Source organism: Brassica napus, chromosome C2 (genome assembly GCF_020379485.1).
Source record: "Brassica napus cultivar Da-Ae chromosome C2, Da-Ae, whole genome shotgun sequence".
Taxonomy (NCBI): domain Eukaryota; kingdom Viridiplantae; phylum Streptophyta; class Magnoliopsida; order Brassicales; family Brassicaceae; genus Brassica; species Brassica napus.
In genome coordinates, this window is record NC_063445.1 from 16218082 (window position 1) to 16235470 (window position 17389).

Genomic DNA, 17389 nt, shown 5'->3' on the forward strand with positions numbered 1-17389 from the left:
TCCGGAAAGATGGTGCAAATCAAGACTCATTCGACTGTACATGTGGCTGCAGTTGAAAACGTGACAAAACAATTAGGCAGATGAGATAGAAAAGGTAAAGCAGAGCACTCATATCATAATGGGGAAGAAACCAACAAATATTCTCAGGAGTGCATTATTCATTTACTTCTCTCTGTTCTACAATTAGTATATGAATACAAAAAGAAAATGTTATTATAAGCTGATAGAATCCGGAAAGATGGTGCAAATAAAGACCATTCGACTTTACGTGTGGCTGCAGTTGAAAACGTGCCAGAACAATTAGGCAGATGAGATAGAGAAGGAAAAGCATAGCACTCTTATCAGAATGGGGAAGAAACCAACAAAGATTCTCGGGAGTTTATTATTCATTTACTTCTCTCTGTTCTACAATTAGTATATGAAAACCAAAAAAAAATGTTATTATACGCTGATCGAATCCGGAAAGATGGTGCAAATAAAGACCATTCGACTTTACCTGTGGCTGCAGTTGAAAACGTGACAGAACAATTAGGGAGATGAGATAGAGAAAGTAAAGTAGAGCACTCTTATCAGAATGGGGAAGAAACCAACAAAGATTCTCAGGAGTTTATTATTCATTTACTTCTCTCTGTTCTACAATTAGTATATGAATACAAAAAGAAAATGTTATTATAAGCTGATAGAATCCGGAAAGATGGTGCAAATAAAGACCATTCGACTTTACGTGTGGCTGCAGTTGAAAACGTGGCAGAACAATTAGGCAGATGAGATAGAGAAGGTAAAGCAGAGCACTCTTATCAGAATGGGGAAGAAACCAACAAAGATTCTCGGGAGTTTATTATTCATTTACTTCTCTCTGTTCTAAAGACCATTCGACTTTACCTGTGGCTGCAGTTGAAAACGTGACAGAACAATTAGGCAGATGAGATAGAGAAGGTAAAGCAGAGCACTCTTATTAGAATGGGGAAGAAACCAACAAAGATTCTCGGGAGTTTATTATTCATTTACTTCTCTCTGTTCTACAATTAGTATATGAATACCAAAAGAAAATGTTATTATACGCTGATCGAATCCGGAAAGATGGTGCAAATAAAGACCATTCGACTTTACCTGTGGCTGCAGTTGAAAACGTGGCAGAACAATTAGGCAGATGAGATAGAGAAGGTAAAGCAGAGCACTCTTATCAGAATGGGGAAGAAACCAACAAAGATTCTCAGGAGTTTATTATTCATTTACTTCTCTCTGTTCTACGATTAGTATATGAATACCAAAAGAAAATGTTATTATACGCTGATCGAATCCGGAAAGATGGTGCAAATAAAGACCATTCGACTTTACCTGTGGCTGCAGTTGAAAACGTGACATAACAATTAGGCAGATGAGATAGAGAAGGTAAAGCAGAGCACTCTTATCAGAATGGGGAAGAAACCAACAAAGATTCTCGAGAGTTTATTATTCATTTACTTCTCTCTGTTCTACAATTAGTATATGAATACCAAAAGAAAATATTATTATAAGCTGATAGAATCCGGAAAGATGGTGCAAATAAAGACCATTCGACTTTACCTGTGGCTGCAGTTGAAAACGTGACAGAACAATTAGGCAGATGAGATAGAGAAGGTAAAGCAGAGCACTCTTATCAGAATGGGGAAGAAACCAACAAAGATTCTCAGGAGTTTATTATTCATTTACTTCTCTATCTGTTCTACAATTAGTATATGAATACCAAAAGAAAATGTTATTATACGCTGATCGAATCCGGAAAGATGGTGCAAATAAAGACCATTCGACTTTACCAGTGGCTGCAGTTGAAAACGTGACAGAACAATTAGGCAGATGAGATAGAGAAGGTAAAGCAGAGCACTCTTATCAGAATGGGGAAGAAACCAACAAAGATTCTCAGGAGTTTATTATTCATTTACTTCTCTCTGTTCTAAAGACCATTCGACTTTACCTGTGGCTGCAGTTGAAAACGTGACAGAACAATTAGGCAGATGAGATAGAGAAGGTAAAGCAGAGCACTCTTATTAGAATGGGGAAGAAACCAACAAAGATTCTCGGGAGTTTATTATTCATTTACTTCTCTCTGTTCTACAATTAGTATATGAATACCAAAAGAAAATGTTATTATACGCTGATCGAATCCGGAAAGATGGTGCAAATAAAGACCATTCGACTTTACCTGTGGCTGCAGTTGAAAACGTGGCAGAACAATTAGGCAGATGAGATAGAGAAGGTAAAGCAGAGCACTCTTATCAGAATGGGGAAGAAACCAACAAAGATTCTCAGGAGTTTATTATTCATTTACTTCTCTCTGTTCTACGATTAGTATATGAATACCAAAAGAAAATGTTATTATACGCTGATCGAATCCGGAAAGATGGTGCAAATAAAGACCATTCGACTTTACCTGTGGCTGCAGTTGAAAACGTGACATAACAATTAGGCAGATGAGATAGAGAAGGTAAAGCAGAGCACTCTTATCAGAATGGGGAAGAAACCAACAAAGATTCTCGGGAGTTTATTATTCATTTACTTCTCTCTCTTCTACAATTAGTATATGAATACCAAAAGAAAATATTATTATAAGCTGATAGAATCCGGAAAGATGGTGCAAATAAAGACCATTCGACTTTACCTGTGGCTGCAGTTGAAAACGTGACAGAACAATTAGGCAGATGAGATAGAGAAGGTAAAGCAGAGCACTCTTATCAGAATGGGGAAGAAACCAACAAAGATTCTCAGGAGTTTATTATTCATTTACTTCTCTATCTGTTCTACAATTAGTATATGAATACCAAAAGAAAATGTTATTATACGCTGATCGAATCCGGAAAGATGGTGCAAATAAAGACCATTCGACTTTACCAGTGGCTGCAGTTGAAAACGTGACAGAACAATTAGGCAGATGAGATAGAGAAGGTAAAGCATAGCACTCTTATCAGAATGGGGAAGAAACCAACAAAGATTCTCGGGAGTTTATTATTCATTTACTTCTCTCTGTTCTACAATTAGTATATGAATACCAAAAGAAAATGTTATTATACGCTGATCGAATCCGGAAAGATGGTGCAAATAAAGACCATTCGACTTTACCAGTGGCTGCAGTTGAAAACGTGACATAACAATTAGGCAGATGAGATAGAGAAGGTAAAGCAGAGCACTCTTATCAGAATGGGGAAGAAACCAACAAAGATTCTCGGGAGTTTATTATTCATTTACTTCTCTCTGTTCTACAATTAGTATATGAATACCAAAAGAAAATATTATTATAAGCTGATAGAATCCGGAAAGATGGTGCAAATAAAGACCATTCGACTTTACATGTGGCTGCAGTTGAAAACGTGACAGAACAATTAGGCAGATGAGATAGAGAAGGTAAAGCAGAGCACTCTTATCAGAATGGGGAAGAAACCAACAAAGATTCTCAGGAGTTTATTATTCATTTACTTCTCTCTGTTCTACAATTAGTATATGAATACCAAAAGAAAATGTTATTATACGCTGATCGAATCCGGAAAGATGGTGCAAATAAAGACCATTCGACTTTACCAGTGGCTGCAGTTGAAAACGTGACAGAACAATTAGGCAGATGAGATAGAGAAGGTAAAGCAGAGCACTCTTATCAGGATGGGTTATCACGGGTCTTCCTCCGGGGAAGAAACCAACAAAGATCCTAAGGAGTTTATTATAACATTGGACAAACTTGCAGGTATGTGTGTGTCTTCATTGTTGTAGCTCTCTCTGCTTCTTACATATTGTCTTTTCGTGTGCACTTCTGTGCAGAGCTTGAAATACCTACTTTGTTAAAAATGTCTGCCGGTCTCATGTCATGGTTACTCACTCATGTATTGGTTTTCTGACCGTTATTTGATGGCTTTTAATATTTTTGACTTTGTTATCACTTCTTAGAGCATCCGCATTATCACTTCTTAGAGCATCCGCATTAGTGAACCCCCTCTTGGGGTTCATAAGAATTTTTTATTATTTTTTTGATGGGACCATGAATAGTGATGAACATCTATCTATTGTGCTCCTGCATTGGTGAATCTGAAGAAGGGGTTCATATGAATAAAATAATATTTATTTTATTTTTTTTAAGTTTTCAAAATATTGACAATACATGAATAAAATATAACAATTTTTAAAATATTAAAAAAAAAGAATAGATTACATAAACAAATTTTTTTAAAAAAGATTTTATTCAATACATTGAGAATTCATGAACATACAAAGATTATTCATCTGCGTTACCAAATTTTCGCCAAACATTTTCAACTAAATCAGCTTTCAAACAATCATGTTTCTCTGAATCCTGAACTTCATTGCGAATGCCTAGCATATTACCGATATTAAAACTTGTTCTCCTTTTCACCTTGGAACTTCTGCTTGACTCTCCTGACTCGAACTCAGATGTATCAGTTAGAGTGTATCCGCCTCGTTCGTTCTCTACTATCATATTGTGAAATATGACACAAGTTTTCATAATCCTGCCAATCTTTTCCTTGTCCCATAGTAGAGCAGAGTTTTTAACTATTGCAAACCTCGATTGCAATACTCCAAAAGCCCGTTCGACATCTTTTCTGGTGGATTCTTGACGTTCAGCAAATAGCTCTGCTTTAGGACCTTGAGGAAGTGGGATGGATTGGATAAATGTTGACCAATTTGGATAAATTCCATCAATAAGGTAGTAGGCCATACGATAAGTGTGGTTGTTGACCTTGAACTTAACTTTAGGTGCTCGACCTTGTAAAATGTCATCAAAAACTGGTGACCGATCAAGAACATTGATATCGTTGAGGGTACCTGGTAATCCGAAAAATGCATGTCATATCCAAAGATCCTGTGATGCCACAGCTTCCAAGACAATTGTTGGCTTTCCTGAACCACGTGTGTACTGGCCTTTCTAAGCCGTTGGGCAGTTTTTCCACTGCCAATGCATACAATCGATGCTGCCTATCATCCCTGGAAACCCGCGTACCTCTCCAACATCGAGTAATCGTTGAAGATCATCTGGTGTAGGTCTTCTTAGATACTCATCTCCAAACAATTGTATTATCCCATTAGTGAAATTTTCCAAACATAAACGTGATGTATTTTCACCAAGTCGGAGATATTCGTCATATGTATCTCCCGATTGACCATATGCCAGCATACGTATAGCTGCCGTACACTTTTGAAGTGCAGATAGCCCGTACCTTCCGTGAGCATTTTTTCTTTGCTGAAAGTATGGAACTTCAGTACTTAGGCGTTCGACAATGCGAAGGAACAATGGCTTGTTCATTCGAAAATGCCGCCTAAATATTTCTGGTGGGTATGTAGGATTTTCCTTGAAATAATCATTCCATAGTTGATTGTGTCCTACTTCCCGATCTCTTTCGATATAAGCTCATCTCGTCGGCTTGTTGGGGTGAGCATTAACCATTGAGTCGATGAAATTATCTACGACTTGGTCGACCATTTCTTCTAAAGCTTCATCTACTTCATCACTTGATGAGGAAGACATTGTAGAAGCAACGGACAGACAATTTTTTTATCTTTTCGTTCCTATAAATGACAAAAGGGGGTTTGTAACTCATATATAATCCTTTAAAAAAAAAAATTTCCATTATTCTATGAAACAAATTTAATCCTTTCATAATCCTAATTTTTTTGTCACCATTATGTTTTTTTAACATAATTCTATTATTTTTTTCATTATCCTTATTTTTTTCACCATCATTCTATAAAAGTTTTCATAATCCTAATTTTTTTTAACATAATTTTATTATTTTTTTCATTATCCTTATTTTTTTCACCATCATTCTATAAAAGTTTTCATAATCCTAATTTTTTTCCATAATTCGATTATTTTTTTCATTATTCTTATTTTTTTCACCATCATTCTATAAAAGTTAACATAATTCTATCTATTTTTCATTATCCCTATTATCAATTCTATAAATTACCTTGTGGACTGTTTGATATTATTTCCAGGATGTGAATGAAGTTGTTGAAGTTTGTTGTTTGGTCCAACTCCCTTCACCCGTGAGAACTACTATGAAAACTTTGTGTGCTTGTTGAAGTTTGTGAACTTTGTGTGCTTGTTGAAGTGTATTGTTTGGTCACGAACAGCAGAGAGAAGGTTGAATTGAACTGGAGAAGAGAAGTGAAAAGCAAGAGAAGTGAAAAGAGAGACACATTTTGCTTCACTTTGAATCAAGTTTCACATGTTATAAAGCAAGAGAAGTGAAAAGAGAGACACATTTTATAAAGCAAGAGAGACATCGTTTATAAAGAGAGACACATCGTTTTGCTTCAAAGATATAGAGACAGTACATCCGTGAATCAAGTTCAGAGTTACAACAAAAGCAAAATACATGGTACAACCCGTGATGAAGTATAGAAAGAAACAAAAGCCTACACTTTCCCGTGATTAAAACTGACATCAAGTCCTACTACCCGTGGCTTAAACTAACCGCAAACAAACAAACGTACAGAACTACCATCAACACCATGACCTTCCAACCCGTGACCTGCAACACAGTGACCTCCAACCCGTGACCTGCAAAAAAAAAGAGAACAGATTCAATAAAGCAAAACAAGGTAATACACTTCAACTACTCAAGCAAAAGAGAACAGATTCAATAAAGCAAAACAAGGTAATACACTTACCAAATCAAAGCATTTCAGTGATGAGTTTATTTTTAAGAGCCACTTTATGATCAGATAGTGTGTCTATGTTTTTGGCTAGGAGACGATCAAGGATCTTTTGTTTGGATATGGTATTTTTCTGAGCTAGGATGCTCTGTATTTGATCAAAAACTGCTTTGTTCGGCTTCTTGCGTTTGGCTGCTTTGCTAGCCTTAACACCCGGAGGCCTAAACTCCTCCTCGTCAGGCACCACATCCGCACAAGCTTCCTTCCTTTTCTTCTTGGACTGAGAGTGTGATCTCCATTTCTGATCGAACCTAAGTTCCCTCCAGCAATGTTCAAGGGTGAACTTGACATGATAGTCATTTAAGAAGATGTCATGCGCAGCCTTCATGACATCATTCTCACTTTGGCCACTCGCTTGCTCCTTCAAAGCGGTTTCATGGCATCCCACAAACTTGCACACCTCCGCATTCACCCTTCCCCACCTCTGCTTACATTGACTCCACTCTCTAGGAAGGGAGCCAATGAGCTGAGGACTTGAATTGAAATACTCCTCTATTCTCTTCCAAAACGCTCCTAACTTCTGCTCATCAAGAACTAGGGAGATAAGTGGTGAGTTGGGAAGGAATGTTATGGGATCCTTGCTGGTGTTCAACCAAGCACTGATCAGGACAATGTCTTCTTTGGTTGACCACTTTCTCCTTTCCGCTGGTTTAACTAACCCGGGAGAGTTAACAGCTGCCTCAGCAGAGTCTACGTCTATTGGTGGACTGCTCTGCGAAGCTAAAAGGTTAACAAACCCGGGAGAGTTAAGGGAAAAATGGTCCATTTTGTGTTTTGGTTTTGTTTGGTGTTTAGATGTTTCTGTGATTTTTAAGGGTTGATTTGCTATGTTTTTAAACTAGTTTTTACCTTTGAAATGAGAGAACAATTAAACTAACTCTACCTACCAAACATTCATTACAGAAGCCATTACACAACAACTAGATAGCAATGAGCAGTTAATAGACATCAAATCAGGGGAAAAATTAACTACGGCTAAGTATAATCGAACATTAATCACATCAACCAACCAACCAACTAACAGAGAATTAATGATAGTTTTTATAAGTTCTAGTTCAACTTCTACTTCTCCTTCTAGTTTACTTTACCTATAGTTGTAGTTGTAGTTTTTATAAGTTCAAGTTCAACCGAGAATTAATGTTAGTTTTTCTAAGTTCTAGTTCTAGTTCTCGTTGTACTTTAGTTCTAGTTCTAGTTCTAGTTCTACTTCAACCGAGACATAGCACTGAGCAGAGAAACAGTTTAGTTGAGTCTAACCTTTGCTTGTCAGTCGAAGCAGATCTTCTCGAGGGTATCGACCTGCACAGTGAGGTAGTCTACCTGCCGGAGAGGATTTTAACCTCTTCCTGGACATGGAAACATCAATGAAAATGTGTTAGTCACGGTAATAAAAGTAGATAACTATCATGTAAGAGCGATGAAAGAGCTAAACAATGTTCACATACCTCAAGTGTCTCAATCTGTTTACTGAGATTCGACACCCCCATCATCACCTACTCAGCCTCCTCCACCCGTTTTGTCAGCCTTTCGAGCTCCTCCTGCACACCTATCACCCAAGGCTGACGATAATGTAACCCATCAGCCTTGGTTACAACATAAAGAATAATCAGAGTCTTTTCGATAATGGAAAACATCAACGATAATCAGACGGTGAAAAAGCACACTTACCTCGTAGTTTTTGCAGGTGAAGAACCGCTTCCCAGGAAGAGTGTCGTAGTCCTCCTTCCCGCGAACCTCATTAATGAGTCTCCCACCACACAGACACCTTCTAGGAATCCCGTATTCTGAATCGGCCACGAACCCTAACATATTGATGTGGTGGTTTTGCCTCTTTGAATGTCTTCTCTCTTCTACCGGATCCATCTGTCAAATAATTCAAAATTATTAAACCATAATAACGAAACATAATGATTAAACGAAACCTTAAAGTTTTCCCTCTTGACAAATTAAACCATAAAACGAAACCCACAAATCGATTTACAACCATTACTCGAAAACCATAACTCGATTTGAAATCTCAGAGAAATGAACCCTAAATCAAACCACCATCACGAGCTACAACCCTTTATCGAAACCCATATATCGATTTAGATCCCTTACTCGAAACCCCCAAATTGATTTCAAAATCAAAAAAAGGCTTTCGACCCCAAAATCGACCCGATAAAACCGTCACTCTACTCGATACTGACCTGAGCTCGTGGAGAAGAGAGTCCATCGTCGATTAGATGCAGAAAACCTCTGGGAGTCGTCGTCGCACGATAAATCGCCTCTCAGAGCGAAACCCTAGTATTTTTGGAGAGAAGGGAAAATGAAACAATTAACGAGGATGCCCTACTTTCCTCCTCTTCAACGCAGAATCGATAAACCAGTGAGAGCACGACGCGTGGCTTGAACCCGCTTCATACGGGTTCACGCGTAAGGCCCGGTTCATCAGAATTAACCCATTTTCATTTTCTTTTATCCCCTAGGGGCCTAAGATATCGAGCCCATGAACCCGTCTAAAACCGCTAATGCGGATGCTCTTAGACTTGAATGCTGGATCCTTAGCTTCGAGTTTCGACCAATTGCTGTTTTGACATGCAAAGACATAAAAATTGGGTATAGTTGAACAAGTTAGCTGTTTTGCTTTATCTTCTTGTGTCCGTTAAAACTTATAACAATATCTTTGTAGCTCCATGCACACCAGCTGATAGGAAATGCTACCAGTAGGAAATTATCACAGACTCAATACTCTTCAAAATTTTCATTTTCAGAATTGTTAAGACTCTACAAGAATGGCACATCAATACTGAAAGTCTTCACATCGGAATCTCAAATATCGCATCACCTCCAAATTTTAAAGACTAGAACAGCCATATAAAGGATTAACAACATACTAGATTTTTCACCCGTACGGATGTGCGGGTAGATTTTCATTTTATAAATATATAACGGATACCATCACAAAACTTTAAAAGATATTTACATTTTAGTATTATATATTGTGTAAATCTATAATGTTATTGGTTATGTTTCTTATTCGATATTATTAATATATAATGATTTGTTTTATATATTTTACTTTATTATTAATTGTTATTATATATTAATATATTTTCGAGTTTGGTAAAATAAATTCATAGTATGAAATAAAAAAAATTGAGAATCACCTTCATTTTTTCTAATTTTTACACACTGAATACAATACATTTTAAAATTTTATTTAGTTATACTATAAAACTGATATTTTCTTAGCATAATTTATATTTCTATGTTATTTATTTTAGTATATTGTGGGATTTTATAAGTAAATACATTATAATAATATTATATTATTAATTATGAAATCAATCGCTGCATTAATTTAAAAATATTTTAAAATTTTATTAAGATTTTGTTAGGTTTTTTTAGCATATTTTGTTATAAGTAAAAATAAAATTTAAATTTACAGTTAAAATTTATTTATTAATATCTATATAATTTATAAGATTTTTTAGAAATGTTATATATGAAATAGAATAACTTAAATAGTCAAATAGATGTAATTGATGAAAAAGACCTATTATGATTTTTATGGTATTTCTTTTAATAAAGAAGATATATAATATAATTATAAAATTTGAAAAATAGCGTACACTTTTATTTTATTTTGTTTCATAATAAAATTTTATTTAAATTAATGTATAATAGTATATATTATTAATTACGAAATTAATCAATGGTATTAATTTAAATAAAATATTTTAAATTTTAGAAAGATTTTGTTAGATTTTTCTTAACATTTTGTTATAACTAAAAATAAAATTTAAATTTACAATTAAAATTGATTTATTATTAATATCTTTATATATTGAATAGATTAATATAAATAATTAAATAAATGTAATTAATGAAATGGACCTAAATAAGACTAGTATGACTTTTTTATGGTAGATGAAAATAATACTTCTCTTTTAATAGAGAAGATTCATATCTTGCATCGTCTTGAGACAAATCAGAGCCTTATGTGAAACCAAACACATGCGTACATTATCTGAAAATCTCTCGAGATCATTTGTGACACAAACAAAACTTGAGATTCTTCCGCATCATTTACAAAGAGAGCGCCATCGTTTATACAAAATACTGGTGGCTATGACATTTTTGTTGGAATGAAAGACAATATCTAAAGAAGCAAATCCTCGGGTAGCTCACTGATCCTGTCCTTATTTTTGGTCTGGTGCGCGGTGAAGTTTCAGTTGCAGTTTTATCTTCATGTTGTGGTGGTTGCAGTGAGCTCTGGTCGGTTTGTTGTTAAGGTTTGTATCCGTATTGGATTTCGATTGATGGGGCTTGATTGTAAGAAGGTTTATGGTGGGCTTCTATCTAGGCGTAAAGTGGACGCCAGAGAGTTCAAACGTATCCAAAAGGTTGTCTGGAAGCGATCCTTCTTGTCAGATTATGAAGTCTTGGTTCTTGGGTTCGAGTGAGGGATGGTATCGTCTGGCAGGTCATAGGCAGTAACAATAGATTCGGATTGAGAAGATGTAGTGTTTTGGGTTCTACAAGTGGATGTTTCTGTTTGGCTGGTCGAGGACGGTATCAAAATATCCTTTTTGATTGAACAATGGACAATATCAAAATATCCAGTTCACTGCTTTCTGCTATTTATAAGGTTTATTGCACTGGATTATCCTATGGTTTGTGTTGATGGTTTAGTTTGTTGTTTATTTAGTTGTGATTTATGTTTCTATTTGTTGTTTATGTTTTGGTCGTAAATTGCCCGTTGTGGGTTCTACTCGCATGTTTTTAGGTTTTTGTTTCTGGAGATTTTATGTTATCCGTTTGCTTTTGTATCAAACTTTGTATTTCATCTTGGAATGAATATTTTTGAATTATCAACAATTTATTTCTTTATTTGATTTTCAAATAGTAATAAATTACATTATACACAAATTTACTAAATTATATGTAGAAAGCTAAAACAACAACTAACTAAATGAAAATAACATAATTTAGTCAAGATTTTAATCTATTAAGAACAAAAAATATTACGGTTAAATCTAGAGAATTAGATGCAATCTAATATATCCAAAGAATAACCAAACCGACTTTACATTATACTTTCAAACTTTCAAACACGCGTGTCTAATTAAAATAGCATAATATTATTTATAACAAATCATACATATAAATTATAACATAATTCAAAATTGACAATAGAATATTAATTAATTATTATATATTTATTATTTTATTTTGTTAATATTTAAAGAATTACCCAATTACACAGATCTATGTATGCTTTCTACATACCCGGTGATTAGACTTTTTACTACTAAAATCTAGTGACATAAACTTAGAGGATATATGTAGCAGTGACATGAAAACTGATATGTAGATTTTAGGCAAACATTAATCACATCACATCATAAGCTTTAAATGTCAATTGTAAGTGATAAAGTTGGGATAATTAATTAATAGATACAATTATATAAAGAGATAGATAGTTAGATTGAAAAGTGAAAAACCGAAATACTAAACCGAAAGTGATTAGGAAAAAACCGAAGTTAAATAGATAAAAAAAACTCGTAAAAAGACATTAAATTAGAGAGAAACCCTCGAAACTAGAGATAAAGTGGCTATAAATTAATCAAAGAAACAATACTTTAGATTAAGAAATTGCCGAAACCCTAAGCAAACAACAAGAGAGAGAGAGAGATCAACGAAGACTTTCACTTTCAACATCTTTTCTTTGTCTTCTCCCACTACTTGCGCGCGCGAACCCAACCCCACACAGTAAACACCATTCGAATTTTGAACAAGAGGTTCGTTCGTTCGTCTTCCTCCTTCGTTCTTCTTGGATTTAGGGTTTTGTCGGGGTTCCTCTTCGTGCGATTTCGTTACTTGTCCCTACCGATTACAGAGGGGTTTTCGTCGGGGGAGTATGCATTGTAGCTTACGTATGTAATTAGGTCTTCGTGATGCGTCGCTTAGGGTTTCGAGCTTCGAAATTGAGGTTCTTTTTTAGGGAGAATGTTAAATCAATTTGGGGGTTTCGTAAAAAAAAGCATCAACCTTTAAGCCTTGTCTGGAGCTAATTTTGTTTTTGAGATCACTGATTGTTTGATTAGCTTTTAGGTTGTGAAATCGAGTGTGAATTTGATTGATTCCTTTCAGGTGGATTTATCGATCTCTGTTGTTTTTGTTTGTGTTGAGTCTTGATCCATCACTTAGTCTTAACTTGTGCAACAAGCAAAAACAATCTACTAGATACTGTCGATTTGGTAGCTTCTCTCTGATTGTTTCTTTTGAGACCATAAGCACCTGCATGATCCTAACATTCTCAATGTTCCTTTGATCGTAATGTGCAGGGAATGTTCAGAATCAGTTGATTATAAGCCAATGCAGCCGTCTTCTGAATGGTATAGGGGTATGATGCCTGCCTATCTTAACCCCAATGCTAATCAACCAGACCTTCATGTTTTCAATCATCAGTTGAACATGCTACCTGATTTGGATGTTGCATCTGATAGAAAGGCCCAGTACTTAGCATCCAGAAGATTTAATTATAATATCGGAGTTCCAAGACTGTTAAACTTTGGGTCTGATAAGGATCAGAGTGTGGAGTTTTTTGGAGAGATATTCAAGTCAGAGATTGGTGATTATCCGTCAAAGCGTCAGAGAGCTGAAACACCAATAAAGCTGAGTCTTCCTCCTTGGAACGATTCATCAAGACTCCCTCCTCTTCAGCTATGTCCCGAGCAGAAAGTTCCCATTCCGATGAAAGGATTTGATGATGTTTCTTCATGTGCTAGAAGATGTTTCAATACACCCAGAACGCCAGCTTATAGCCCTGAGAATGTCAGCGGTTGTTCTGACATAACCAAGGTAGATGTTATGGACAATTCTCCTTTGAACAGTAAGCATGTTCAGGGTCTTGGTACTAGCAAAACTGTGAAACCTGCAAGACCACATGCAACCCGGGTTTATTCTTTTGACGACTTCTATACCGTCGAGAGAGAGATTCAAACCGAGGAAAGGCCGCTGAAGCATGAGAAACTAGGACCTGGAGAGGACATTGTTGAGCCGATGGAATGTGGAGAACAGACTAAGTTTGAGGTTAATGCTGACTCAGTGCCTATGGAAAAGCGTAACAAGAGAGGTGTCTCACTGGTGGAACGTTTCACAGAAGAAGAAATAAAGTTGCATATTAAGAGCCTCAAGGAGGGAAGTACTCAGGTAACAATTGTTTGGCCTTATCCATTGTTTTTTTATTTGTTTGCTAATTAATCTTCTTCTTTTTTTCCACAGGGAGGAATTGGAGAAACTTGTGACCAAAAGGATCTATGTCAATTGTGTGGCAATGGCACACTCGTGTTACCAGCACAACCAATCTACTGTTCTCTTTGCTCCCGCAAAATCAAAGACAAATCTTCATATTACATCCCCGAGGAAAAAATAAGTGATGCGCAACATCAAATCTGTAATCCCTGCTACAATCGCAGCAGAAAAAACTTCACGTTATTTGGAGTCACTGTCGCAAGAGCCAATATGCTTAAAATGTGTAACGCTGACAATCAACACACAGAAGAGGTAAACTTCATCTCTCTCTGTCCCTATATATATCTTTCTAAGTACATCATGTTTTACAACTTAAGTTACTTTTTTCTGTGGTGCAGTGGGTTTATTGTGAATCTTGCGAAAAGTGGCAACATCAGATATGTGGTCTCTACAATCAACAAAAAGACATTGACAAAACAGCAGACTACATTTGTCCCTACTGTTTGCTGAAGGAGCGTAAAAGTATCGAGAATACAGATCTGGGGGCGAAAGATTTGCCTGAAACCATCCTCAGCCACTTTATAGAACGGAGGCTATCCAGACGCCTCAAAGAAGAAAGACTCCAAACGGCAAAGGCTAATGGGAAGAGCGTTGATGATGTACACGAACCTGATGACCTTACTCTCAGAGTCGTGTTTTCAGCTGACAAAACCTCATACGTCAACAAAACATTTGCCGACTTGCTTCACAAAGAACACTACCCTAGTGAATTCCCTTACAGATCAAAGGTGAGAAGTCATATTCTTCTTTCGATTCAGTTGTGCATCTCAGACCGTGCTTTGCTGTAACTAATTTCGATTGTTTCAGGTCATTCTTTTGTTCCAGAAAGTCGAAGGAGTTGATATATGCATCTTTGCGTTGTTTGTTCAAGAGTTTGGATCAGAATGTAGCCAGCCAAACCAGCGCAGCATATACATCTTGTACCTCGATTCGGTCAAGTACTTTAGACCCGAGAGAGTGACATTCTCAGGAGAAGCTCTTCGAACTTTCGTTTATCATGAAATATTGGTAATCCATTCATTATTTTTCTTTGTTTAGGACTAAGTTTCTTAGAATCAAAGTTGTTATTGACTTTTTCTTTTTCTTTTTGATAGATTGGGTATCTTGAGTATTGTAAGATTCGTGGTTTCGCTACGGGTTATATATGGGCGTGTCCACCTCGAAAAGGAGAAGACTACATTATGTATTCTCATCCTAAGACTCAGCAAACACCCAACACTAGGAAGCTTCGTCAATGGTCTGTCTTTTCTTCCTCTCTACTTGGCTTTTATGATTGCGAGGAAATTGGATTTTAAAATTATAAACATTATTGCAGGTATCAGTCGTTGCTGGATAAAGCAACCAAGCAGAGGGTAGTAACGAGTGTTACAAACTTGTATGATCGGTTCTTCGTTTCGGCAGAAGAATCTACCTGCAACATTACAGCTGCACGCTTGCCTTACTTTGAAGGATCTTTCTGGTCCGATAATGCTGAGCTCCTGACTCAGGCTTTTGAGAGAGAAAGTGTGGACGAGTTGCAGAAGAAGGTTAAATCGCTTTCTAGAAGAGCACTAAAGGGTGTCAAAAGCAAGGATGATCTTGACGTTGATGATGCCAAAAACATTCTCATGATGCAAAAGGTTATATGATCATTATACGTTTTGAATGCACTTAAAATTTACATATGGATACATTCCTTTGCTTAACCTTTGGAGTATTCTTGTTTTGTATAGCTTGACAAATTGATATCTCAAAACAAGGAGGATTTCATGGTGGTGGAGTTGAATTATTCATGCACACGCTGCTCAAAGGCCATACTGTCGGGATTGAGATGGTTCTGCGGGAAGTGCAAGAATCTTCAATTGTGTGAAAGGTAATCACCTTTTCTCTCTCTCTCTCTCTGTGTAATTTATTTCGGTTATGTTAACAAAACCCTTCATTGCAAACAGATGCTATGATGCAGAAGAAGAGGTTCCTGAAGAACACACACATACTATAAATGACAAAGAGAAGCATTCGCTGTCAAAGGTTATTATCAGAATTCTTGTTTTGATTTTCTCTAGTTTAGGGATTGAAAAGTGAATTTTTTTGAAGATTGGGTTTTGTTTTACTTTTACAGGTTCAGGTGAACGGCATACAATCTACAACAACTGAGGATAATGATGTCATCCTAGAAAACAGTATGTTCGAGAGCAGACAAGTGTTCTTAGGCTTTTCTCAGAAGCATAACTACAGCTTTGACACGCTCCGACGCGCCAAGCATTCTTCGATGATGATACTTCACCATCTTCACTCTTCAGACAAGCATCATTCTGAGAACTCCAACAGCAGCTTCTTTCAAGTGACTTGTACGACCTGCCAAAAGGATGTTTCAAAAACGATTTACTACTCTTGTTTGATTTGTTCGGGTTGCCGTGTTTGCACTGCATGTTATAACAAGAAGAACACAGTCCTTCGTCTGCTTCATCTCTTCCCAATGACCCCTTCCACGCACGGGACGCCGCCTAGAACCGTAGGGGTGAGTATATTTTATTTTTTGGTCAAACCAAAACCTTTACTCTGTTTCTTTCTTTGGTTTTTATATTTTATTTGTTTTCTTATATTATGCAACTTACTCGCAGGCTCTTGGGATAATAGAGGCTTTGTTGCATGCACATACGTGCAGAACCATGGCCACTGGTTCCTGCTCACACCCGAAATGCGATGATGTTAAAACACTATTCAGTCACAGCGCAGTGTGCGAAATCAAAAAGAGAGGAGCTTGTAAGATTTGCAATAATCTTCGGCAGATGATAAGTATTCACGCATTCCATTGCCAAGATCCCACTTGCTCCATACCACGCTGCAGGTAAATTTTTTATTGGTATTTCTTATGATTTTACTCATCTCTGCAACTCCATCTTTTTAAACTTGATGTTACTCTCTTCTGTTCTCAGAGATACGAAGGAGCACTTCTTTAGGAGTGGTTTGCGGCACTAAAGAAGAGCCAAAGGACTTAGTTTGTACATTCCTTATGATTGTGATGCTGCTTATAGAAGAAAATGTACAGATCATAAAACCCTTCTCTTACATCAAATACTTATCGTTGTCCATTTCTGTCAAGAATGGTCAGAGTGTTATTGTCCTTTAGTTTTGTCGCTAAGGATCTTGGTAGTGTTCAATAGAGAAAGAATAAGATAGGCGCCTAATGCTTATATCTTAATTATAGCTTGAATAATCTTGGAAAGAACAGATGTTTGTTTCGTCTGATTTGCATCATCTTGCTTTCTCGTTTCCGTCTAAGATTTGGTACACTCCATTACCAATTGTACTGCAAATCTTCCATCCACCTAATCTAGAAGATCTCTCGCACTTTATCTGAAGTCGTTAAAATCCATCACACTTGATCTTTGTGCCCGCTTTATTTGAC

The 17389-nt window shown here is 36.4% G+C and overlaps 2 protein-coding genes across 2 annotated transcripts; one reads left to right on the forward strand and one right to left on the reverse strand.

Moving 5' to 3' along the window:
- Nucleotides 1-6437: 6437 nt before the first annotated feature.
- On the reverse strand, nt 6438-7465 carry LOC106377945 (glutathione S-transferase T3-like). The gene is made up of 3 exons (XM_013818158.2): nt 6698-7465; nt 6593-6599; nt 6438-6544 (listed from the first exon to the last, which is right to left on the reverse strand). Exons 1-3 carry the CDS (start codon nt 7463-7465, stop codon nt 6438-6440), a joined length of 882 nt encoding a protein of 293 aa, XP_013673612.2.
- A 4781-nt stretch (nt 7466-12246) lies between these two features.
- Nucleotides 12247-17194, forward strand: LOC106377944 (histone acetyltransferase HAC2). Its single transcript, XM_022696032.2, has 12 exons — nt 12247-12485; nt 13032-13899; nt 13972-14253; nt 14340-14729; nt 14809-15009; nt 15096-15238; nt 15317-15620; nt 15714-15853; nt 15930-16008; nt 16100-16498; nt 16602-16828; nt 16917-17194. Exons 2-12 carry the CDS (start codon nt 13063-13065, stop codon nt 16957-16959), a joined length of 3045 nt encoding a protein of 1014 aa, XP_022551753.2. The 5' UTR covers nt 12247-12485; nt 13032-13062; the 3' UTR covers nt 16960-17194.
- The last annotated feature ends 195 nt before the right edge of the window (nt 17195-17389 follow it).